The sequence below is a fragment of the Trichomycterus rosablanca genome, chromosome 1, assembly GCF_030014385.1.
Source record: "Trichomycterus rosablanca isolate fTriRos1 chromosome 1, fTriRos1.hap1, whole genome shotgun sequence".
NCBI lineage: Eukaryota > Metazoa > Chordata > Actinopteri > Siluriformes > Trichomycteridae > Trichomycterus > Trichomycterus rosablanca.
This window is the reverse complement of record NC_085988.1, coordinates 65,911,238-65,938,813: the sequence shown is the minus strand read 5'-3', so window position 1 is coordinate 65,938,813 and position 27,576 is coordinate 65,911,238. Positions and strand designations below refer to the sequence as shown.

The following is a 27,576-nucleotide window of genomic DNA, read 5'->3' as shown; positions in this document are numbered from 1 at the left end:
TAGGTTTGTGTTAAAATTATCTAAAAAAAGTAAATGGGAATTTGTCATGTAATAAAATTACATAAATCTTATTAGTTGGGGTTAAATATTTCTGTGAGTGTATGTCTCTCCGTACACAACGCTGAGCTGCACTGCACTCGTCAAAGTGTAGGTGATAAGATGCATACGGCATGCTGCCCACGTATATATATATAAAAGTGCAATTATGCAATGTATTTTTGTGCAAATAGCAGCAGTCATTATAAGGTGCAATTGTGCAGTGTATTGTGCAAAAAGACAAACAAGGAAGGGGTTCAAGGTTCATAGGTGAGATGGTGATGTGAAGCCCATATTTGTTAACAAGCCTGACTGCCGGTGGGTAAAAGAGCGACTTACAGAAGTGCTTCCGCAGTAAACATTACCCTACTCTAGTTTAACTAGACAACAGTCCAAGAATACAAATCTGCCGAGACCCTGTTAGCACAAAGTTTTTTTGTTAATAAGATGTTATAGAGCACTGTGTATAATGTTAATAGTAATGTTAATGATTATAACCTAAGGTGGCATCCTGGTTAAAATCATGTTATTTGGGGCTTTGTTTTTTGCTCAGCTGTGTGTATTCTGTTTGTGTACAGTCTTTGTATACACTGTTGCTATAACACTGCACTATACAAAGGCTACACATACAAGTAACACTAATTTTTCTATTTTTGAAGAGCCATGATAATAAGCATAAACACATCATTGCATCTCTTCATTCCAAATGAAGCTGTTTGAATTATTCAAGCCGTTCAGAATTAAAAGACACGATTAGAATTAGAATTAAAAGTCTTCTGGTTGCAGGCTGAGCTGGGATTTAATTCTAAGCCTGTACAAAGCTGCCTGCTTTATGCTTTATGACGGATATTTACAGTGTGAACAGTACGAATCAACGTTCACATGAGTTACATGCTGATCCAGGTGGGAAAAGGACCAGATTGCCAAACGTGCATTAACACAGCTATTCAGCAATTATTACAAAAGACTGGTGACTGAAAACTGACTGAAAGTTTAATCAAACAAATACCGCCGTATATATCACCAACAGCTTTTAATTCCCCTTTCCTGACTGTCAAGAACATCACAAAGGTTTTCCCTCAACCAGCTAAGCTTCTACACCCAAAAACACAATCTGGAAATCTTTTGCAACTCTAAGCCGCCATAAAGCAAACTGAGGACGCTTCAGGGAGATGTACAGTAGCATATGGAGCTGCTAGCGAAGAAATGAATTTATTTCTTTTACCTTGAAATGTCAGGCTGTAGATTTTGCGCTGTGGCTGTAGGAGGGAGTTTTTTACTTATAGGAATAAATAAATATGCAGCTGGAAAAAAAAGAAGAATTTATAGCAGCTCAAATAATCACGGCGGTCCAGACCAGTGAGACAGGGTATAAATCGGGGAAAAAACTGTACTGTACCAATGCACAGAACTCTATCAACACTCTGGGTCTAATGATAAGGGGTTACTGATATAATGGTACAGTCGACCCTTGAGTCACGAATGGTTTACCATACGAACATTTCGGATTACGAGCGATATTTTTCAACTAACGTACGAACAAATTTCAGATTACGAACCGAAATTCGCGAAACACGTGACGTCACGAACAAGTTAACTCCAGGCGTCTCTCTCTCTCTCTGTATATATACAGCTCACTGTATGTAAATCTATTACATTTGTTGTTGTATAATTACTCCTGCCAGTAGCTGTCACTGTGTATTAGACAGAGGGGACAGTGAGTGAGAGAGAAGAAGGAATTCGGCTGAGTAAAGTATTCTTTCTTTCGTGCAATTACACCTACAAAATACAATACTACTGAAATAAAGAAGGAAATAATAGAGAAATATGAGAGTTTCTGGTAGATACATTTTATAAAAAAAGAAGGAAATGTATTATGGTGTATGGTACAGCACACGTACTGTACTGAAATGTGATGTGTGTTTTTATGTACAGTACTACTGTGTATTTTTGTTAATTACTGTTTATTACAGGAATGTCTATTCTATAATTTCAGATTTAAGGGAAAATATACTTGTATTTATAACAAAAAAGACAAAAAAGACATATTTAAGACATTAGAAAGGTTAGGTAAGGGGGTGGTTTGGGAGGTCTGGCATGAATTAATTCTATTCACATTATTTCTTATGGGAAAAATAGGTTTAACGTACGAACATTTTGACTTAAGAACAGCCCTTTGGAACCAATTAAATTCGTAAGTCAAGGGTCTACTGTATTGGTAAGACTGTAAGGGTGGTATTTCAGGGTCAGAAGCAGAAATGCAGAACAGGATTACAATCAATCAATCAATAAATAACAATTTATTACATAAAAAGTGACACTCACAATTACCATCACAGCTGCACAAGAGATTTCTTTAAGGTTGACTGCCAGTTAACAGCGTGTATTAGCTGTTATTTTTATGATAGGGTGTTAAGGTGGAATCTCAGCGGTGAAATCCACCTGCTGGTCGTCTACAGTGACATGATTGGCTATATCTGAGAGATGAATTTGGCTGAAGCCTAAGCGATGGATTGGCACCCTGTGCAGCGTATTTCCGCCCTGTGTCCAATGTTTCCCAGATAAACCAGACCTGCAGTGGCCCTGACCAGAATAAAGCAGTTCATGAAAATGAAATGAAAAATGAAAGAGCTATGATTAGCAGCATTAGTATGTAAGATTTTGAAGCAGCATAAGGCAACTCACAAAGTTCCAAATAATTCACCTCACTTGCACGTCTTTTGGACTGGAGCTACGGGAGGAAACCCACACAGACATGGGGAGAACATGCTCCACACAGTAAGGACCCGGACTGTTCCACCTGGGAATTTAAAACAGGACCTTCTAGATGTGAGGCAACAGTGCTACCCCCTGAGCCACCGTGCTATATGTAAACAGCATTTGGACATCTTTAATCTTTTGCTGAAGCTAGAGTTCTGGTGTTGTACCTGTGCACAAAGTAAATTCTGTATCCCTATCAAACACATTTGGGTTAAATTGTGAGTCAGGTGGTTTAGGCAGACATCGACGTCTGACATCACAAATGTTCTTTTAACTAAATGGGTCCCAATTTCCACAGACAAACTCCAGAATGTTGTGTGAAGCCTCCCTCAAAAAGTGTCTGTTATAGACACAAAACAGGAGGGGAAAGAAACAAGTGTATTTTAATGCCAGTGGTTTTAAAATGGGATGTGTTCCTGGTTGACAGTTCCATTGGATAAGTTGTATTACCATATGTAAGTCTATACCCACACGTACCCGTTACCTCTCTCTTAGATCAAACAATGGATTTAAGTTTTAAAAAACAGGCTAAATATTAAGAGTACATGGTGAAACAAAATGTTGGAAATTAATGGCAAAAATGCAGCGTTCACTAATAAATGTCCAGGCGAATAAAAGAAAGGAAGAATGAGAAGGCTCTGTGCATTGCATGCTTCTGGGTTGCAATAATATTCAAGTCATAACTGTCAGAACAACAAGAGCAATAATGTCAATACAGAGCAGAATCACTACAGGGGTTCTGAATATGTGCATATCCTCTTACTCCAACACAACAGGCCTCTTTCAGCCAAGCAACATCTGTCTCCTTCGTCAGAAAGGAAAGCAGAGGAATCACGGTGTGATAAAAGCCTGAGAGTCAATAAATGCATATTCCGTTTTGATTTTGAACAGTTTTATATCCATTGGGGTGTGGGGTCTGTTTGCTGTAGTACTGGAGAGAGTCTGGTACTGAGACCTGATTACTGTGGAGTCAATGAACGCTTCTGGTTTTCCAGAAACTCAGGTATCACGCTGACACAGCAACAGAGAGGATACAAAATTATTATTATAAATTATATTAATCAAAGGTTCACATCAGTCATTAAGGTGAGAAATAATAATAAAACTAATAACAATACTTATACTAATAATAATACTGATAATACTTATAATAATAATACTGATAATAATGGTAAAAATAATGTAATAAAAATAACAATACTAAAAATACTACTACTACTATTAATAATAATAATAATAATAATACAATAATACTAATAATAATAATGGTAGTAATAATAATAATAATACTGATTATAGTACTAAGAATAACACTGATAATACTAATAATAATACTACAACTAATAATAACAATACTAAAATAATACTACTAATAATAAAGGTAGTAATAATAATAATAATACTGATTATAATACTAAGAATAATACTGATAATACTAATAATAATACTACTACTACTAATAATAATACTAATAACAATACTTACACTAATAATAATACTGTTAATAATGGTAAAAATAATGTAATAATAATAACAATACTAAAAATACTACTACTATTAATAATAATAATAATAATATAATAATGGTAGCAATAATAATAATACTGATTATAATACTAAGAATAATACTGATAATACTAATAATAATACTACAACTATTAATAATAATACTAAAATAATACTACTAATAATAATGGTAGTAATAATAATAATAATACTGATTATAATACTAAGAATAATACTGATAATACTAATAATAATACTACTAATAATAATGGTAGTAATAATAATAATAATAATACTGATTATACTACTAAGAATAATACTGATACTACTACTAATAATAATACTAAAATAATACTACTAATAATAATGGTAGTAATAATAATAATAATAATAATACTGATTATAATACTAAGAATAATACTGATAATACTAATACTAATAATACTAAAATAATACTACTACTAATAATGGTAGTGATAATAATAATAATACTGATTATAATACTAAGAATAATACTGATAATAATAATACTACTACTACTACTAATAATGATAACACCTGCACTTTAGACTGAATGCGCACAAATTCCCACAGACATATTTCGAAGTCTTCTGGAAATCCTTCTCAAAGAAGTAGCTGTTGTTATAGCTGAAAAGATCACATAGAGCTCACTCTATTTTAATACCATTTGTTTTTTAATTGTGATGTCCAACAAGCTCATGGTCGGGTGTCCATATACGTTTTGTCATATGGTGTATCAATCTGAGATTATTTGTAATATTCCCCCGTCTTTGCAATTTAGTCATTTCTGTTTCCCAAACTGGAATTTCTTTGCTGCATGTACAACCCCTGCCCTGACAGAGAAGAGACACAGACTATCCTGCACCTCCGCGACACTCATGGAGTCGCCAGCCAGTTCTCCAATCCTTGTGCAGGTGCCTTGTCCAGCCAGCAGAGGTTGCATTGCCCGCCCTCCCTCCCTCCCTCATACACAGCCAACTGTATATGGATGCCTGGCCAGATCGATAGTACGGCTTAGATTTATGCTCAAATCTCTGCGGTGGTGGGCTAGCACATTAGAGCTCTTTTGACTGAATTGGCACAAATTCTCAAAAAGTCTTCCTAGAAGAGGGGGGTGAGATGGGGGGCTTGAGCAACTCCATATTGTTTGCTTTGGAAAAGAATTGTTCAACAAACTTATGGTAAAGGTGTCCACATTCTTTTGGACAACAGTGTGAGTGATGAGAGTTTTTCACGATGGGTATTAAGGAAAAAAAACGTGGTACAGAGAGAAAAGAGAGAGGAACCAACCACACAGTGACACAAAGTAAAGAGGTAAGAATGATTGACAGGGTGCGAGTAGAGATCGTTTGGACTGTCTCCACTTCTTTGTTGTGTTTGGCTTGAGGAAGCAGGAATACCACTTTCTCTGTCTGCCATGAACCAGGCTTCATTCTGTATTTCCATTTCATTCATCTCATCAACCACCTGCCTTCAACACACAGCTTTATTACCCCATTTCATCCCATTACCCTGATTTCTCCATCTCTTGCTGTGCCGGTGTCCCCGTGCTTAATTACACTGTTCTGAGCTGTCACCTTGAGTACACCCCTCCACCTGGCCCCCAAGCCAAGCCCAAACTGCTTAAAGAGCGCCGGCTACGGTGAATGAGATATTCGGGCCAGATAAAAGTGGGTGGATGCTTATTCCTGTCTCCCACCACCAAGAGCCAAAATTGAATTTTGGACGTAAACAGGGCTCGCGGTAATTACACACCACTTAACAAGACTTTGTCTTCACTACAACATAGCAACAATTCACCCGATGACCCCAGCACACAGCCAAACACATGTTCTTTCAATACGCCTAACGTTTGGCATCGGAGTGATGATGCAGGGGATGAGTTACAGAGTCGAGGACCAAACGTATGTCAAAAGTGCAGAAAAATCCCATTATAGAAGAAATCATGCTTTTTAATCTGATCAGAGAAGGTATGACATGCTTCCTGGCTAAATAAAAACAGGCTGAGACTTTGTTGTGGGTGTATATAATAACGCATATAATAGAACATAATGGAAGCTATGTTGCAGATGAAAATATTGACTTTGTGCCCGATTAAAGTGCAAGGTTGAAGATGACAACGTTAGTAGAGGATGGAATAGAGGGAAAATCTCGTCTGGCTGAGCGAAAGGCTGAAGTCGGTGGCGTTGATTTAACGGTGGACAGGAGCCACCAATGGAACATTTATCTCTGAGCCAGACAGAATTTTCTACCTCTCTCCACCATTGATAAGACATATGAGTCCATATCCTGACAATCTGACCTTGAGAATACCTTAGGAGCTGTCAACATACACACACTCGGCAGCATTTGGCTTTCCATACATAAAAAAAATCTGTCTTATATTATTTGTCTTATATTGTCTTTTATTTATTAATATTTGCTCTACAGTTATTCTATGCATTATTTTTATTTTGATTGTCGTGTCTGACTTATACACTGTGAGTCAAAAAATGAACCTCTGTACCTTTGTGCATAACTTTGGCAGATGTTTATTAATTTTAAAAGTTCTTTCACTGTTGCAGAGCCAGATCACAATGAATAATTCAGACTGACGATTGGCTGAGGCCAGTTTTCCTAGAAATTTGACGTGTTGACCGATGGGTCTGAGGTTTGTCCTCTTGAGGTTTGGCTGAGCACCCGTTCTTGAACTTGTGCTATGCTGTCATAGGTATGTGCTTCACTTTCATATTTTGTAGCTACCGGTTTCACAGATTCTATGCAGTAATTTCTTAAGTGCTCAGCTATTAATCTCATACAGTTTATAACCTTTAAGCAGATACCAGTTCTTCATTAAAATTCTGTCCTTCATTGTTAAAACCATTGTACCTTGTTACAATACTGCCGTCTGTAAAAATAAAGTAAAAGTAAGTAAGTAAAAATAATCCTCAGTGTTGCGTCCAACACTGAAAGAATTTACCAGATTTAAGGGCAAAGGTACAGAGGTCCCTTTTTGAATCATGTTGTAATGGATGAACCCTTCACAATTCCTTCATAATTGCTTCAAAGCAGTTTATTCAGATTACTTCAAATAAATAAAAAGCTTTGGAGAGCAGCAGAGGTTTGTTTATTAGGATGCAACCACACAAGATTCATTAGTTCACAAGGTTATATCAAACACAGTCATAGACAATTTTGTATCTCCAATTCACCTCACTTGCATGTCTTTGGACTGTAGGAGGAAACCAGAGCACCTGGAGTGAATGACACCCCTGCTGATATCTGGGGTTTAAATCTTAGCTGTGCTATCAGACGGCTGGGCATCTACACAGACATGATTGGCTAATGTTCCGAAAGCCAAACAGCCTAGCCACTGAAAAGTGTGCTCTCAGTGCTAGTCCCTAGCATGAATAAAAATAAGAGGGCTATGTCAGGAAGGGCATCCGGTGTAAAAACTGTGCCAAATCAAGTATGTGGACCAAAATGATCTGCACTGGCAACACAAGCAGCTAAAAAAAAAGAAAGAACAGGTTAATTATTAAAAAGTTTTAATAATAAAATTTATATTCATTTCAATTTATATATAGATTTTTCAGCTTCTACCACTGCTTCATCCTTGTTAGAATAACAGAGAATCCAGCTTCTCAGAAATCTTTGGACACAATACAGTAAAACACCCCAAACAGGATGCCAATCCATATAGGAGCCTTGGCCACACCCTCAAAACAAAGTTAATCATGCCTGTATGTAGACGCCTGACAAGCTGATGTCACTACTGAGGATTCAAAACCTGTATTGCAGCAATAAATAGCTAGCTAAATTTACCAACGTGCCACCCGAGCGCCCTTCATATTAACATTATGTTGAAAAATGTGCTGTTTAACATGTATTTATAATGAATAAGTAATAAGTAATATGTTAATGTATTTATTATTCATGCGCAATAGTTATTTCATAATTGCAACAGAAAGTTGTGTGATGTCCTGCGGCAAGGTCATCTGCAATCCACAGCCTACCCCAATTTCAATATGGGGTTAAAAAAGAAAGGTCATAGAGTAAAATATAAATGTAACTGACTGTAATTACCTCGCTTAACTAATCAGCATTTAAAGTCAAGTCAGCAATATACAGGTTATATGTTAATCATATAGACAATCAGAAAAACAACATGATCAGGCTGCTGGACTCAAAAGCTACTAAGAAGGAACCATACTGCCAGCTTTCTGAATTCATTTAAAGCTGTCTGAATTAATAGCTGCTGCAGCAGAATAACACATAAATGCTATTTTACTAACTAGCCAGTTGCCTCATAGTTTTAATTCAATACACACTCCATATTATAGCCAGGTAAGGATTTTTTTGTTCAGGAATAGAAAAAGTCTTCTAAAATCTTATAAAAAATATTGAAATGTGACATTTCCTCTTTAAAAGTACATCAGAATGCTCATCTGTCCAGCCAAATGGTCTGAATTTTCCATTACAGGTTTATTCAATAGTCTCTGGCAGCACCGGTACACGACATGCCATCCTACAGCGTGCCAAAGGCCTTCGTGTAAAATTCAAGGCATTAAGGAATGCAGAGTAAATCGACTAAAAGTGGTCTGTCTTGCAGCAACTGAAGCTTTAAATTAAGCACTTTAATGGTGACCGGAATTGCGCATTTTTGCACCTGGACCTTATGAGGGGAAAATTAAACCCAGTGACCATTCGCTGACTGGCAGGTTGCAACGCCTAACTGCTCAAGTGCTGGACACAGGGCCTGGAACAAAACACAATAAAGGGACTGTTCCTTTTGCGCCGTCAGTATATCCTGCTGATAAACACAAGCCAGATAATCATGTACAGATATGCATGCAGGAATATGCTTATACAAAATCAGCCTGCATCCAAGACTCAAACCAAGAGAGGAAGTAAACCTCTGATAGACAAATCTCAGCATGGACAGCTGCTGCACCAGGCAGTGAGAGGGAAACCTGGACTTTCACCTTTAACTCTATGTGCAGATGTTTGACTGAGCTTTAATCCTGATTTTATGATAAACTGAACATGTTAGAAGAATATAATAGTATTGCAGGTAAGCAGAAAAGCAGTCAGCATTATTTTAGGCAAAAAAAAAAACAACACTTAAAACTTTCCACAAAATGTGGCCTAAATGGCCGCTCAGGTTGCGCAGCGGTAAAATATGCTAGCATACCAGAGCTGGGATTTCAAATACATTGTATCGAATCTCAGCTCTGCCATCCGGCTGGGCGGCCACATGAACAACGATCGGCTGTTGTTCAGGGATGGGATGAGCCGGACCAGGGTTCCTCATTACTGGTGCAATTACGACCTCTGCTGGCCGATTGATGGCGCCTGCGCAGAGTTGGGGAATAATGCAGATCAGGGTGTGGCTCTCCGTATAGGCTGATCCGCATGTGAACTCGCCTTGTGCAGGTGAAAAGTGGCAGTCGGTACTGCTCACATGTCGGAGGGGGCGTGTGTCAATTGCAAAGCTTCTCAGTCAGCAGTGGAGGGTTGTATCGGTAGAGGTGAAGCATAAGGCAACCACTGGATACGACTAGATTAGGGGAGAATATGGGGGGGGGGGGGGGGGATTCTGAGAAAATGAGAGAGAGAAAGAGAGAGAGTGACCTAAATGTGTGTTTTAATTATTTTTATTTATTTTCAACCACCGCTTTATTCTGATCAGGGTTGCGGCAGCCCTGGTTCCACCAGAAAGCACTGGGAACAAAGAGCCAGGGCAACAACCAAGGCTTTAGCCATTCCCCCAGACATAGCCAATCAAGTCTGTGCAGACAACCGACTGGCCTATAGCACCACTGAGATTCAGACCCTGGATCTCAGAAATGTTGGGCTAGCAAAACAGACCCCTGCAACACCCAAGCATAATGTGTTTCAATTGATTAGTTACAGAAATGTTGAAGCCCCAATTTTGCTACACATTTTATTCAAGTGGAGTAGCCAATGTTTAAAATTCTACCGATGTGAACGAGAACTAGTGAAGGAGTGTTTCTCTGGCTGTACTTACATTTTCGGCATTTAGCAGATGCCTATATCCAAAGCGACTAACATTACAGTTACATTATACTGTACAGTGTGAGCAATTGAGGGTTAAGGGCCTTGTCCAAGGGCCCAACAGCAGCAACCTGGCTGTGGTGGGGCTTAAACCAGCGATCTTCTGATTACTAGTCCAGTACCTTAATCACTAGGCTACGGCTTGCCTGAATCTAGGCTACAATCTTAACCCTGGATCCATATGTAAACTGATCTGATATTGTTGCAGGTGAGATATTGAGCCAGGAATAGGAAATCGGTTTTACTTCAGTGGTGCCCTGTCCAGGCTATTTCTACCTAGCAGGGCTCTAGACTAACTTTTTGCACTGGTTGCACTGGTGCGCCTAACTTTTTTTCTTAGGTGCACCAGCACAAAAGTTAGGTGCACCCTAATTTTCAACTGCATCGCATTTAACACCTTAGTTTTACAGGTTCACTTGTTTTTTCGCTGTCCATATAGGCAATATTGACTTGTAAATGATTAAATAACAGTCTGGTCAACATGGCCTCGTCTGTTGATGTTTGTTGCTGTCTGCCGCTGAAAGGCAGTGGGGAGAGGGGACACTTGGGCAGTGCATTTACTGCGGCATGTAATGTGTTTTATAGATGCATTGTGCTTTTCATCCTTTCAATTCAAAATGTATTAGAACCAGTCACAAATACAATTTTGACGGCCATGGTTTTCCCATGCTCTTTACAGTTAATTATAGTATTATAATCTCATTATAGTACACTATTATAAAAATTATAATAATAATAGAGTATATCTATTCATGTATGTATGTATGTATGTATATATATATATATACAGTGTATCACAAAAGTGAGTACACCCCTCACATTTCTGCAGATATTTAAGTATATCTTTTCATGGGACAACACTGACAAAATGACACTTTGACACAATGAAAAGTAGTCTGTGTGCAGCTTATATAACAGTGTAAATTTATTCTTCCCTCAAAATAACTCAATATACAGCCATTAATGTCTAAACCACCGGCAACAAAAGTGAGTACACCCCTAAGAGACTACACCCCTAAATGTCCAAATTGAGCACTGCTTGTCATTTTCCCTCCAAAATGTCATGTGATTTGTTAGTGTTACTAGGTCTCAGGTGTGCATAGGGAGCAGGTGTGTTCAATTTAGTAGTACAGCTCTCACACTCTCTCATACTGGTCACTGAAAGTTCCAACATGGCACCTCATGGCAAAGAACTCTCTGAGGATCTTAAAAGACGAATTGTTGCGCTACATGAAGATGGCCAAGGCTACAAGAAGATTGCCAACACCCTGAAACTGAGATGCAGCACAGTGGCCAAGATCATCCAGCGTTTTAAAAGAGCAGGGTCCACTCAGAACAGACCTCGCGTTGGTCGTCCAAAGAAGCTGAGTGCACGTGCTCAGCGTCACATCCAACTGCTGTCTTTGAAAGATAGGCGCAGGAGTGCTGTCAGCATTGCTGCAGAGATTGAAAAGGTGGGGGGTCAGCCTGTCAGTGCTCAGACCATACGCCGCACACTACATCAAATTGGTCTGCATGGCTGTCACCTCAGAAGGAAGCCTCTTCTGAAGTCTCTACACAAGAAAGCCCGCAAACAGTTTGCTGAAGACATGTCAACAAAGGACATGGATTACTGGAACCATGTCCTATGGTCTGATGAGACCAAGATTAATTTGTTTGGTTCAGATGGTCTCAAGCATGTGTGGCGGCAATCAGGTGAGGAGTACAAAGATAAGTGTGTCATGCCTACAGTCAAGCATGGTGGTGGGAATGCCATGGTCTGGGGCTGCATGAGTGCAGCAGGTGTTGGGGAGTTACATTTCATTGAGGGACACATGAACTCCAATATGTACTGTGAAATACTGAAGCAGAGCATGATCTCCTCCCTCCGGAAACTGGGTCGCAGGGCAGTGATCAAGCATGATAATGACCCCAAACACACCTCTAAGACGACCACTGCTTTATTGAAGAGGCTGAGGGTAAAGGTGATGGACTGGCCAAGCATGTCTCCAGACCTAAACCCAATAGAACATCTTTGGGGCATCCTCAAGCGGAAGGTGGAGGAGTGCAAAGTCTCGAATATCCGCCAGCTCCGTGATGTCGTCATGGAGGAGTGGAAAAGCATTCCAGTGGCAACCTGTGAAGCTCTGGTAAACTCCATGCCCAGGAGAGTTAAGGCAGTTCTGGGAAATAATGGTGGCCACACAAAATATTGACACTTCAGGAACTTTCACTAAGGGGTGTACTCACTTTTGTTGCCGGTGGTTTAGACATTAATGGCTGTATATTGAGTTATTTTGAGGGAAGAATAAATTTACACTGTTATTTAAGCTGCACACAGACTACTTTTCATTGTGTCAAAGTGTCATTTTGTCAGTGTTGTCCCATGAAAAGATATACTTAAATATCTGCAGAAATGTGAGGGGTGTACTCACTTCTGTGATACACTGTATATTTTTTTTTGTGTGTGTGTGTGTGTGTGTGTGTGTGTGTATGAGGCTCTAGTGTTAGAGTGTAATCTTAAATAAAGTGCATTATATTATCGGCTTTACTGGATCTTTTACACAGATTCCCAAAATCGATTGCGGTGCACTCACTGTGTATTTTGATTACATGTATTCTAACACTTCACTGTCTTTTAGTTATTTTTATATTTTACTTAACGAGAATATTATTGTGTTTTTACTTTCGCTATCGTCGCACTTAACCGCTAGCATTAGCCTATTGCTACTAGAGGGTCGGCTCACCACTGTTACGGGTCTCTTGCTGTGTGGTGATGAATGTGTGGGAATAAAAGCAAACGACAAGGTAGACTTCACTGTAACGGTTTAGTCAGGACTTCAGTAAGCGTTACAACACTTTAAACTGCCTAGCTCCAGAAACCGAACTTTTATACTTTGGCCGTCCGGCGAGTCTCATATACAAAACTAAACTAACTGAACGTCCGGTGCTGCATTCTGATTGGTTGAGCTGAATGTCGCTCACATATCACCGATACAATATTGTCCCGCTCTTCACTGTCTCTGATTGGTTTAGACCATGATATGGGCCTGATGTGTGTCTGTTGTTGAACCACGGGGAAACTTTCAGAGTAGCGGAGACTTTTTTCCCCTTGAACTGCTGGTCGCACCGGTGCGACCTGAGATTTTTTTTAGTCGCACCATTGAGAAATTAGGTCGCATGGTCGCACTCTAGAGCCCTGCCTAGCGATCAAAGTTTTCCCATGGAACCAGACCTGCTGCAAGCAATCTTGACAAATAAAAAGCAAAATAAAATGAAATGAACTATTTTAAAATGTCATGTATCACTTCATCGATAGTTCTTTTACTCCTTCTGTTTAGTCCATTACGATGGACAGTTAGAAAGTCTATTCCCTCCGCTACCATTTCTACATCTGCCAAATCCTGTAACAGACCATTTGAAATATAACAAACACCACTCACAAAATGGACTGGGCAAACTGAGCATGTTTCCTTTCCTTCTGACACATTCTGAGAATGTTTTGTGGTGGTTGGTTTTTAAACGACCACACTGCATTGGCCCAAATACCAAAGTTCTTTATTTCAGATTAAACTCAATTAGTACTTTTTTATCCTTCATTTTGTTTGGTTCATTTTAATGTTGTCCTGTTATTTCTTCACTGTGCCACTGTTTTATATTACCCACCTCAACCAGTGTTTGATTATTTCCCAGTATCCCAGCATGTACTCTGATAAACACACTTGACATGTTTTTCTCCCCTAATTTTCCTCTCAATCTAGTCAAATCCAATTACCCGACTGCATTACGCAGTCATTGTTCATGTAGGCGCCCCGACTGCCGGCAGCAGAGCTGACATTCGAACAGCCGAGTTCGAGAAGTCAGCTCTGGTGTGCTAGCGTGTTCCTCTTTGACTTGTTCTAGGTTTTAAAATGGAAAGTCTTGAACTAAAAATGAACCACTACATGATTAGTTCCAAATAAAAATCCTGAATACAGGTGCATATACACATCAAAAGAAATGAGCTTTGGTTACAGACGTCAACATTCAAGTTTGCAAAGTTGTCTTGAACATTTATTGATGGTAGTAGGAAATGTTTGTTTATTTGGATTTTAACATCATGTTTTACACTTTTGGTTACATTCATGACAGGAACGGTAGTTACTCATTACACAAGGTTCATCACTTTCTCAAGGTTATATTGAACACAGTCATGGACAATTTTGTATCTCCAATTCACCTCACATGCATGTCTTTGGACTGTGGGAGGAAACCGGAGCTCCTGGAGGAAACCCACGCAGACACGGGGAGAACATGCAAACTCCACACAGAAAGGACCCGGACCGCCCCACCTGGTAGTAGGAAATAGTCATGCTGAAAGTTGCATTGTGATACAGTCTAATCCTCCAACACCAGGCTGTGTTGAGTTCTGCAGATTTATTTTTGTAAAGCACTCAACCTTGTAATGGACCAGCCTATCGCATGAGGATGTAGCATCCAAAGTGATAAAAGGGGCAATTAGAGGCGCTCACCTGCTCCCAGAATGGACACTTTGTGCCCAAGTGTTAAAGCTTTTAGTTCAGCATGGAAGGTCCTGTAGTTTACACACACACACACACAAACAGTTTACTGGCTACACTTACGTACCATCAAAGTGCACGTTGCACATATACGATCACTGAATATAGTCCAGTTGACGCTATGCATCAACTTCTGAATATCAGAACTGGACCATGATCAGCACTGCAATGAGTGACTTCATAGTGGCAGGGCAGTTGTTAAAACAATGTACCGTAGAGTTAATGGACATTCTTTCTATACATCTATGTATTTGGTCTAGCGTGTAGGTGTATGGAGAACGTTTAGCCCTGCAGTAGGAATGAGAGAGCTGACATGCACAAAATAATAAAAGAAGTGCAAGAAATTTGATTTAAAACTTATTTGATCTTCAGGGTGGAATGCACTTCTGTTATTTGTCAGTGGGGAATCTTAAATTGTTCATAACATTTACAGCATTAGGTAGACACTTTCATCCAAATTAATTTACGATTGTGACCAAATACAAGCCAAGCTGTTGTGGATTAAAGGCATTGTTCAAGGTCACAACATTAGCTGGCAATGGTGGGATGTGAACCAGAGATGTAAATCTGATTACTACCAGAAGCTTAACTGCATAAATCTGTCATTTTATTACCCCATGTTTACATGATTCAGTCTCTGAATTATGCTGCTGTTAAAGAAGCTTTAATTTTATTCTAAAAACAGACTTTATTACTGACTGGACTGAACAATAACTCTCATTATTTATTTATTTATTGCTAGTTATAACTAAGTTAATTTTAATTCTGTGTTTGTATGATTTGTGTAAATCTTATTCATTAAAAGTATCCTCCAGACCACCCAAGAAGGATGGGCCCTGCTGAGTCTGGTTCCTCTCAAGGTTTCTTCCTGTAATTTAAGGGAGTTTTTCCTTGCCACTGTCGTCCTCGGCTTGCTCAACAGGGGTTTTTATATCTGTTGGTCCTGGACTTATTAAAGTTGCTTCGAGACAATGTCTATTGTAAAAAGCGCTATATAAATACATTTGACTAGACTTTTAACTTGACTTTCGATTACTAGTCCAGTACCCTAACCACTAGGTTACAACATCCAGTCTCTCACATTTTAGCTAATAAGATTGGATTAATCAATCGATCAGGTTATCGGCTGGCTGGGCACTTAGACATAATTGGCTATGTCGATTGGATTGGTGCTCTGTCCAGGATATTTCTACATTTACATTTATGGCATTTAGTAGTCGCTTTTATCCAAATTGACTTACAGTATTCAGACAGTAGATTGTCTGAGCAATTGAGGGTTAAGGGTCTTGCTTATGCCAAGTTCACACTACACGACTTTCCAAGTCGTCAGGTCGCTGTACAGTTCACACTATACGACTGAATCTTTTGCACTCGGGAGTCTTTCAGTCGGTGTATATTTCACACTACACGACTGATCGGCGATAGGGGGTTTCACACTACACGATCCATCACCAACTGGAATCGCAGGCGAGCTTCTCTGGTCTCCCTTTTTTTCTTTCTTTCTTTCTTTACAAAAACACACGTGAGAAGTGACGAGAAGTTTAATGATACCACGTCCAAAAAAATGAACGTCAACAAGTAGCGAGAGATCAAAGGGTTTGTGCGCTGATGTGCAGCGTAATATCAAGGAGAAAAAATAAATGAATGAGTGGATTTGGCAACACGAACAGTATATGGCTTGTTCTGTAGTAAGTTTTGCAATGCAGCGTGGGTATTATGTTTTGTAGAGGACGATCAAATCAGAAATACTGTAAAACGTGTGTGTGTCGGTGTATCCTGATATAAACTATATCCTCTCCTGCATTTCCCCTCACGCTGTATCCTGTGTTCTCATTGGCTGTTCGACATGTCACTCATTCCCAGTTGCCCGTCTGAGATCAGATATCTGGCGTGCTAGAAAACTCAATCCAGTCGCCGAGCGGTCGGCGAGCCGGTCGGGTCGGGTTGTTGGATAGTTCACACTTAGCGACTGAGAGCCGAGTTTTGATCGCCGAGCAAACGCTGAGTCGCTCCCGACCCGGAAAATCAATCGCCGACCAGTCGCCGAGCGAAAATCAGGGCAAAAACCGTGTAGTGTGAACTAGGCATTAGGGGCCCAACTGTGGCAACCTGGCAGTGGTGGGGCTTAAACCAGTGACCTTTTGATTACTAGTCCGGTACCTTAACCGCTAAGCTACAACTGCCTTCCTACCTTACTGTCGTTTCAACCTTATGACTAGAGTTTTCCAATGGAACCGGACCTCCTGCAACCTGACGAATAAAAAATAGATAAAAATAAAATGAAATGAAATATTTTATATATATCACTTTATCAATGTTTTTTTATGTTGTCTGGACGTGCTGATTGGGTGATTTTTGCCCAATCAACATGCAGACAGTATGTGTGTCCCAGTTTCTGTGTCTTCTGTCCAGTAACTGAGAAGCATGAATTCAAGCATGAATTCAATTTTGACGTCAGTCCAAAAATGAGCTTTGGTTCTATTTCCTTTTCAGTAAATAAGTTTGTTTACCCTACAACTGTAAACCTCTTCCTCGTCTGTTTTTCCTTCGCCGCTTTGTGTTGTGTTGACTATTTCCGGGGAATCGCCTCTTCAGCCTCACATACGCAGATGCAGAAATTCGATAGCAAGCCAATTACTCGCATACATGACTTGGATAAACCAATAACTGGGCAGAAATCCAGGTAGATGGAGACCTGCTGTTTACATGAGCATCTAAATAATCGAATTACTTCCAGAACCCGAGCCTAAACAGATTATTAGTCCGCATGTGAACACACTCACTGCTGGAAACAACAAACCTAAATGCCGCAGCTAAATTGTTCCGTTCAAACATCTAAGAAAGTTTCATTAAGTCTTATTCCGCTGTCAAAAAGCATTTCCCGCCAGACCCTCTGACACTTCCTCCACTCTCAAACAAATGTGGAACGCAGTTTAAACATTTGTTCAAACACAGCTGAGTGATCTCTGTTAACTCTGAACTAAGACTTTGAGCTGTGATCTGAGAAAGAAAGAAGAAAAGAATAAGAGAAAAATAAGAGTGAGAAAATCCTGCCACATCAAAGAGTCTGAAGAACAATGGGATGTGACTGCATCCCATCTGGCTAACAGGAACACAGCCGGACATTAAGACTTCATTAAACGGGAAGTAAACAAAAAGATACAACATTGTGCTCAACACTGAGTTCTCATTTATATTGCTTCTCCACCCTTCAGCTCTGCATCCAACCATGATACTGGAAGCACTGGAATCTGTCTGCAATTTAATACCCCGAAAATTTATAAGAATTTTTAATAATTCACTCCATCGGTTGTCTCATGCAAGGTGACGGAGCTTCATCGACGGGTTCCATCCTGCTCGTCTCAGCCATGACCGCTTTGCTAGCATTATCATAACAGAAAGCCACTTGGACCCACTTACACATCCTCTCCCGCTGACATGGTCTGTCTGAGCCAAGCAATCGTAGCTGTATTTTATTTTTAGAGCTAAGACGTTTAGCTTTGGAATTGTGTGGTTAGATGTAAGGCTAGAAAGGATACACGGCATTAACCCAAAGAATCCAAGTGTATTCTCAAGCACTTTCACTGAGATCTCTAGGCTTTAAGAGGCATCTTTACACATTATGTTGTCTGAGAACATCCTGTGCACCTACTCTTAACTTACTTTTATTTTTATATTAGCATCTAAATAAATGATAAATGTATCATATAATGTAGAAAAAGGGGGTAGATTTATACATTATACACTATAAAAGATATATGTAATATATACACTGATCAGCCATAACATTAAAACCACCTTGTTTCTACACTCACTGTCCATTTTATCAGCTCCACTTACCATAAGAAAGCACTTCTACAAGTAGTTCCACAATTACTGACTGTAGTCCATCTGTTTCTCTGCATGCTTTTTTAGCCTGCTTTCATGCTGTTCTTTAATGGTCAGGACTCTCCCAGGACCACCACAGAGTAGGTATTATTTAGGTGGTGGATCATTCTCAGCACTGCAGTGACACTGACATGGTGGTGGTGTGTTAGTGTGTGTTGTGCTGGTATGAGTGGATAAGACACAGCAATGCTCATGAAATTTTAAACACCTCACTGTCACTGCTGGACTGAGAATATTCCACCAACTAAAAACATCCAGCCAACAGCGCCCCATGGGCAGCGTCCTCTGACCACTGGTGAAGGTCTAGAAGATGACCAACTCAAACAGCAGCAAAAGATGAGCGATCGTCTCTGACTTTACATCTACAAGGTGGACCAAATAGATAGGAGTGACTAATAGAGTGGACAGCGAGTGGACACGGTATTTAAAAACTCCAGCAGCACTGCTGTGTCTGATCCACTCATACCAGCACAACACACACTAACACACCACCACCATGTCATTGTCACTGCAGTGCTGAGAATGATCCACCACACAAACAATACCTGCTCTGTGGTGGTCTTGTGGGGGTCCTGGCCATTGAGGAACAGGGTGAAAGCAGGCTAACAAGGTATGTAGAGAAACAGATGGACTACAGTCAATAATTGTAGAACTTCAAAGTGCTTCTATAAGTGGAGCTGATAAAATGGGCAGTGAGTGTAGAAACAAGGAGGTGGTCATAAGGTTATGCCTGATCGGTATATATATATATATTTATTTTTTTTTTTTTTTTGGCATTTAACGACTTACAATTCAAGCAACTAAGGGTTAAGAGTCTTGCTCAGGGGCCCAACAGTCGCAACTTGGAAATGTTGGGGCTTGAATCTTTCTGATTACCAGTCCAGTATCTTAATCACTGAGATTAAATAAGATACAAATTATGTATAATACATTACATAACTATATAAGATACATTATAAATCATGTTTGATATATTATACATTATAAGATACATTATACATTATGTATAAAAAAAGGTTATATGTAACAGTAAAGGAAATCGCAGTCTTAACACTGGATTTTCTGCAGGGTCTACAACACACTTAATACTTAAGTCCCTGAGCTCCTATCCCCCCAATCAGCCTTGACCACTCTGGCTGGCAGAACGGTCAATGTATTGGTTTTCTGGCACATACTTGAATTTCAGTACAATCCACATTTACTTGACAGACTTGAGGTCAGGAATTTGAAACGGCAATCCCAGTAGTTTCTTTTCAGCTTGGTTTAGTTCTGATGTGTGTTTTGACTCGCTGTCCAGCTGGAACATCTAATCACATTTAAGATTTAACAATTCCTTAAGTCCTTCTGCCTTAATCCATTCTTTTTTTTTGCACCAGTTCCACAGTCAGCAAAACAGCCAGGAACATAATACCACCACCAGGCTCGGCTTTAGGTACAGTGTTATTGGGTTTGGAACACTGGTTCTCACTTAGACACACTTCTGGCTGACCATTCCGACATAATTTCTCTCGGCGTAGGATGACAGTTTGGGTTTGCTTTCTGACCTTGGCTTGCAGGTAATTGTTTGTACAGATGATCCTGGGACCAGAAGCTGCTTAGAAATTGCTCCAAGAGACATTCCCGAGATGTGAAAATCTGTGATTCACAGTCTAAGATCTGTTCAGACATCAGACATCTTCAGACTTTTTTAATGTAATGCTCATGACTCAGACTGCTGAGTTAGGTCAAACTAGTCCTGATTATATGATTACAGAAAAGTCGCCACATGTGGTCAAACAATGGAAACACATTTTTTTAGAGAACACAAAAGAAAAAAATTATATTCATTTTATCACAGAAAAAGCACAACTGCAGAGTATTAAAAAGAAAAGTCTGGATTTACAAACATTAAATACATTTTCTATTTACGAATGTACAGTTGAAGCCAAAACTCTAGGAACAAAAGTCTATTACAAATCATATAAAATGGAAATATTGAACCTTTGTATAATACATAGATTTAAAATTTTGGCACTACAGAAAATGACTACTGAATTTTTATTTATTATTTATTAGGGTTTTTTTCATTGTGTTTTCCTCCCATTTTCTCCCAATTTAGTGTAGTCAATTTGTCTTCCGCTGCTGGGGGATCCCTGATTTTCTTTCGGGATCTCCGCAGTTGAGGAGGGTATATTGCTGCTCACGCCTCCTCCAACCCGCGCGCAGTCCTTAACGAAACCCTTTTCCACCCATGCATTCTAGCCGCCAATCAGTGTCCTTACATTTTGTAATCTGCAATTCACCTCATTAGCATGTTTTTGGACTGTGGGAGGAAAGTGGAGCTCCCAGAAGAAACCCACACAGACACTGGGAGAACATGTAAACTCCAGACTGCTCCGCCAGGGAGTCAAACTCAGGACCTTCTTGCTGTGAGGGGACAGTGCTACCCACCAAGCCACCCCTTACTAAAATGAGCCCAGTTTAAGAAATTGACCAGGTCAACTGCTTTGTATAAAAGACCAGATTTCTTTAAGTCTCTTTCCTTTCCGATCAAACGTGCTCAGATGGCATTGAGAAAGTAGATTTGATCTACTCATCAAATATTATTTTATTTATTTTTAAAGATTTAACATTTTACTTTAATTGTTACCCTGACTGAAAAGGTTCTAATTAAAATGTATTACATTCATAAAAATAAAAATATATAAGCATTTTTTTTTCTAATAGCTTCAAACTTTTGGACCCCATTCTATGTAAAACTTTGACGTACAAGTATAAATAAAATTTAAATCATGCCAATAATTGAAGCTAAAAATGAATAATTTCCTTTTTTTAAACTTAAAAAAAAAAACTTTTTACTTTATTGTTATGCTGATTGAAAAAGTTCATTGTAAAATGTATGAAATTTATATATATAAAAAATAAAGATATAAGCATTTTTTTGCTAATAGCTTCAGACTTTTGGACCCCATTCTATGTAAAACTTTGAGCTACAAGTATAATTAATTAAAATCATGCCAATAATTGAAGAATATTAATAATTTCGTTTTTTCTAAATTTTTTGACAAATCAGACATTGATAAGGTTCTTGCTCAGAGACAGCTGAGCTGTAGGTAAAAGTACAAAGCAATTAGGATCAAATAATAACAATACTATAACTATAAAAGTAATGAAAATCACTAAAGAGCTTAGATTCTCTCTAACATCAATGCTGTGTCTGTGAGAACCCAGCAGGTAATTAGTGTGAATGTAGAAACCATCCTAAAGGAAATCACAGACACATGGCATCACTCCTGCAACCTTTAATAACAGCTGGGAAAGTTCTTGAAATGCCAGTTCTGACTCATTTTTCCATTCCTCAAAATTTCAGCGCTTATTTTACATTCCGTCTACAGTAAAGCCATGGACACGTGAGCTTACCATCCAATACGTCAACAGAGGATGTCAGCACTGGCAAACACTTAAGTCCTGTCCTATATGCACAGCAAACAAAGAGAAGTCTATATAATTCCCAGAAATCTGATCATGCTTTAATAAGAACATGTCCACTTATATATGAATAAAGCAGATACAAGCACTTATTTAACTGCACATGACTGACGCTCAGATTCTCTTTGTACTTTACAAATACACCCAGAGGCTCAAGGCTAATGATAAATTCCTTTTCAGTGGCATTTGCAAACAAATTGGCGTGCAGCCCAGGGGACAGAAGAATCCCAACGTTTCTACCAATAATCTGTCTACGCTCTTTAGGCAGCCGGACAAGGCTTTGGCCCCGGCGTTCAGAGCGTGCCAAATGGAGTCACATTAATCAAATCCAGAAAGAAGGATTCGATGCTGCGGCTTCAGGTTTAGGTTCTGCACGTACATTTTAATGAGATTTCCATTCAACATAGAAAAAAAAATACAAAATTAAATCTTATTTACAAACACTAGAATGCTCTCTAAGAACTCATTTTCTGGATCTTTTAGCACCATATAATTATTAGAAAATATAAGGCATTAGATTTAAAACCAAGCCAATTATATAAATTAAGGTTTTGAGGTTCTATATGTAAGGATGTCTGTTCTGCAATACAGAAATAAAAATACATGCTAGTAGTAACGCTAGGAGTTATTTATTCATTTATGTAATTAGTTGCTATATGTCGTGTTTACTACGCGGTTTATATTCACGGCACAAAGGGTGATAAATTCTCATCTAATATAGTCCTTTTCAAGTACTGTTCTAATGTTATGGTCTTTTGATTGAGGACCGTTCTCATTTTGGTTTGGTTAAAGGTCTATCTTATAGTCTCAAGTATTGCTAGACCTTGCCGTTCCTCTAATTATTCAGTAATTCAGTCAGTATGTGTTTAATGGAAACAAGTGCTCAGCAGGTATCACAGAGTGAAGGAGCTTCATCCATTACCAGATATGAGTGTGGTAAGCATGTGTGTCCAATGCAGCAGTAATGCTAGGAGTACAGGCACCCTTGATGCACAAATTTTGGTGCCAATCAGACCTTTGATTATTAATTAGTAAAGTCTTTTAACGTTTAAAGTTTAACGTCACTGAACAGTGTGGACTGAAAGGGCTTCCTAATATCTTATGAATTATTATGGTTGACTACTGCTGATACTGCAGCTTAGTGTCTATAACGTCATGTTTTACACTTTGGTTACATTCATGACAGAAACGGCAGTTACTGGTTACACAAGATTCATCAGTTCAAGTTTAATATCAAACACAGTCACGGACAATTTTGTATCTTTAATTCACCTCACTTTCATGTCTTTGGACTGCCAGAGAAATCCCACACAGACACAGAAGGAACTACAAACTCAACACAGAAAGGACCCGGACCGCTCCACCTGGAAATCAAACCCAGTACGTTCTTGCTGTGAAGTGACAGTGCTACCCATCAAGCCACTGTGCCACCCCAGTCTCTATATAGAAGAGTCTAGTTTGAATGCACCCAATAAAAACTACATAGAACAGCGGTATCACAGCAAGGTCAGCAGAGAAACACAAACAGTTACCTTGTGCTGAGATGAAAACTTCCCAGACTGGTTAAATGTAACCCAAAACCCAATAAAAACAGGTCTGTGGTGAATTATAAGCTTCTGGAATTTGGATGACATTCACAGTCGAGCATGCTGCTGTTACTACTGCTGCTTATTTTCTGTCTGTGTGATCAGCACTACATTTTAAGCAAGCTTTAAGGAGTCCATGTTTAGGTTGCATCCTTCTTATTTATTCATTTATATTTTATTAGGATTTTAACATCATGTTTTACACACTTTGATTCCATTCATGACAGGGCAGGTAGTTTACTGGTTACTCGAGATTCATCAGTTCAGGTTTAATGTCAAACACAGTCATGGACAATTTTGCATCTCCAATTCACCTCACTTGTGTGTCTTTGGACTGTGAGAGGAAACAGGAGCTCCTGGAGGAAACCCACGCAGACACGGGGAGAACATGCAAACTACGCACAGCAAGGACGCGGACTGCTTCAGCTGGGAATCGAACACAGGACCTTCTTGCTGTGAGCCAACAGTGCTACTCAACGAGCCACCGTACCGCCCAGTTGCAGCCTTTTAACCCAAGGCAACAGAAAGAATTTTTGACTGTAGACAGTTCCAGTAGACCTGTGCGATGATTCATGGATTACACCTGACCATTCAGACTAACTGGCTTCAAATTAAAGCAGGGTAAAGAGGCTGCTGGTGCATGCATTATTTATTGGGTGCAATAAAATCTGGCTGATTTGTATAGGCACAGAGAAGCCACCTGTATAGCAACCATTATATCTAACAGAAAATGATAAGGCCATGCCACTGAGCTGGATGACATTCTATGTGACCCAGTCCTAATCTGATTTGGTTTATTTACATTGACGTGAACTGCTATGATATACTGTATGGCCAGAAGTATGTGGACCTGCCTATAAATTTTATTACATTCATTTTATGATACAAATTGTGTGGTAACAGTTTAAGGAATGCCTGTTCATCCCGTTCCCTGATGTCTATACCCCAGTGCACAAGTCTGTAAGGTCTTGGTGAGTATAAACACTGCTTTAATGATGAAGCTCTCAGTCTTGTGACAGCACTCAGTGCTCTGCTTGTCTTATCTTGAGTAAGGAAGCGACACTTTTACTAAGGCATGATTACTGATAAATCTGAGAGAAAGAGGTAGGAATAGAACAATACATGAGAGAGTGTCAAGGAGAAGTTGAAGAAAACAGACAGCTCAGAGTGGTTGTGACAGAGCGCTAGCAGCATGTGTGGGAAAATCTTTCATAAAGTGGCACCCTGATTTTTCCCAAGAGCGTAATGCATCTCCAGACCACTAGCCCTAACAACTATGGCATGCTGTGAAGAAACAGCATCTATTATAGCATTATAGCATATTACTGACCAAAAATGATCAACTGGAGAGTATAGCACAAATGTATCTTCAGTACACAGCCTTACAATTTCCAGTCATTTACATTTTTTTAATCCAAAGCGACTTACAGTACTGTGACAGTAGTATATTGTCTAAGCAACTAAAGGTTAAGAACCTTGCTCAGTGGCCCAAAAGTTGCAAACTGGCAGTGGTGGGGCTTGAACCAGCAACCTTTTGATTACTAGTCCAGTACCTTAACCACTAGGCTACTGCCCATCAGTCAAACTCACAAACCAGCAAGAATAAACCCAACACACAAGCTTATACTGTAACTCCCAGGAACGAAGGCCGATATTACAAGACGAAGGCCACATGAGGTGGAAAAAGAAGGTTTGAAATAAAACAGCCCCTTACTTCATCTCCAGAACCTCCTCCAGGTGTTTCCTGCGCTCTGCTCGCAGTGTGGTCAGGTGGGCCTCCTTCTCAACCAGGGACTGCTGGGTGGACGAAAGCTTGGCCTTCATCGACTCCAGCTCCTGCTTCACCTTCTCCATGGCTGCTAGCAGCTCCTCCATCTGTGCATGTACACATGAGGATAGACAAATGGTTAAGCACAAAAGTGTTCAAGGAACCTGGGAATTATACGTGATGCCGAAACTAAGGCCCGGTTTTTGGTCAAGTGCATTTCTGTAAAATGCTTGGAAAGTGGAAACACATGTTACAAAAGATTGTTTCTGTTGTTGAACTGTTTTTGTAATGCATTTTCTCCCCCTTTAGCGTGTCCAATTGCATCATGCTTCCTTTCTGCCTATGCCGATCCCTGCTCTGACCGAGGAGATCGAAGCTAACCCACGCCCCCACCGACACGTGGGCAGCAAGCCGTATGCATCCTATCACCCACACATTGACGAGTGTTGTGCCACCTAGCGTTGTGTACGGAGAGACACACCCAAAGAGCACTCTTTCCTCATCTCTGTGTAGGCGCCTCTAATCAGCCAGCAGAGGTCGTAATTGCATCAGTCTGACAGAGAGAGACCCATATCCTGCTTAGTTCCGCCTGTCTGAACAACAGGCCAATCGTTGTTCATGTGACCGCTCAGCCACTGTATAACTGTTAAGAGGAAATGTATTGGCTTTGTCTTTGAAAATCAGAAATGTGGCTTTTTGTGGATTATTATTATTTTTCTTATTTTTTTTTAAAATGCATTTTCTCCCTTTTTTCTCCCAACTTTTAGCACATCCAGTTGCCCGCTTTCTGTCCACTAATGCCGATCCCGGCTCTGATTGAAGCGAACAAAGCTAACCCACGCCCCCTGACACGTGGCATCTTTTCACCTGCACTAGGAGAGTGCTAATGAGGATCGGCCCTGTGTACGGAGAGACACATCCTGATCAATGCACTCCTTCCCCGCCCACGTGCAGGCGCCATCTATCATCCAGCAGAGATCGTAGTTGCATCAGTTATGAGGAGACCCTATCCGGCTTACTACTACCCCACCCCTATATGAACAACAGGCCAATAGTTGTTCGTGTAGCCTCCCAGCCCAGCCGGATCTCCCAGCCGGAGATTCGATACGATGTATTCGAGATCCCAGCTCCGGTGTGCTAGCATGTGTTTTTACTGCTGCGTAACCTAATTTTTGACAGCAATAGCTTACAATGCACCATTAATAAGTGCTTACCAGTTTATTAGGTACACCTAACTGGTTCTTTAAAGCCACACCTTTAACACAGATGAACTTTGTTGGTATACAATTACTGACTGCCAGTGTTTTATAATAATAGCATGGAAATGCAAATAAAATGAAAATTCAACATTTCTTACATTTAATTTGACTTTATTTAATTGCAGACAGAGTGAACTCAAGATATTTCATGTTTTGTCTGCTCAACCTCATTTAATTTGTTAATAAACATCCATTCCTGCATTTAGGCATGCAACACATTCCAAAAAAGTTGGGACAGTAAAGCATTTACCACTTTATAACGCTGCCATTCCTTCTCAAAACTTTTTTCTGATTTGGGGTTAGAGATTGACTCATATTTGTTTTGAAGTTTAAATGGGAAAAATATACTTTAGTGCCATAATGACTAATTTGATCCAAACATCACTTTACTAAACAATTAAAACACTTTTCCCTGACAAGGACTTTTCTTTATTTACATGGAACCATTAGCTGTAATTAAAGAAATAAGAACATGGCCATACATATGCACAGAGGGAAAATATATCAGGAAAAGAACAAAAATAGAAGCTGGATGGTGTAAAGTTGTCTGAATGCTTTAGAACCTCTGGCCAATAACATTTAATTTATTTAGTTTTAAAATTGATTCTATGGTCACAACACAATTTTGGCTGCAAATTATAACCCATACGGGTATTGGGTCCATTGCAGGGAAATACATGCTCACACAT

General features: G+C 39.5%; 1 protein-coding gene across 6 annotated transcripts in view; it reads right to left on the bottom strand.

The window, feature by feature from the left end:
* Positions 1 to 27,576, bottom strand: part of erc1b (ELKS/RAB6-interacting/CAST family member 1b) — a 339,387-nt gene that overhangs the window by 149,660 nt on the left and 162,151 nt on the right. For all 6 annotated transcript variants that reach the window (XM_062995237.1, XM_062995245.1, XM_062995260.1 and 3 more), the window contains one exon: positions 25,575 to 25,735. In XM_062995237.1, coding sequence (XP_062851307.1) covers positions 25,575 to 25,735 — 161 coding nt within the window. The remainder of the gene's footprint in view (positions 1 to 25,574; positions 25,736 to 27,576) is intronic.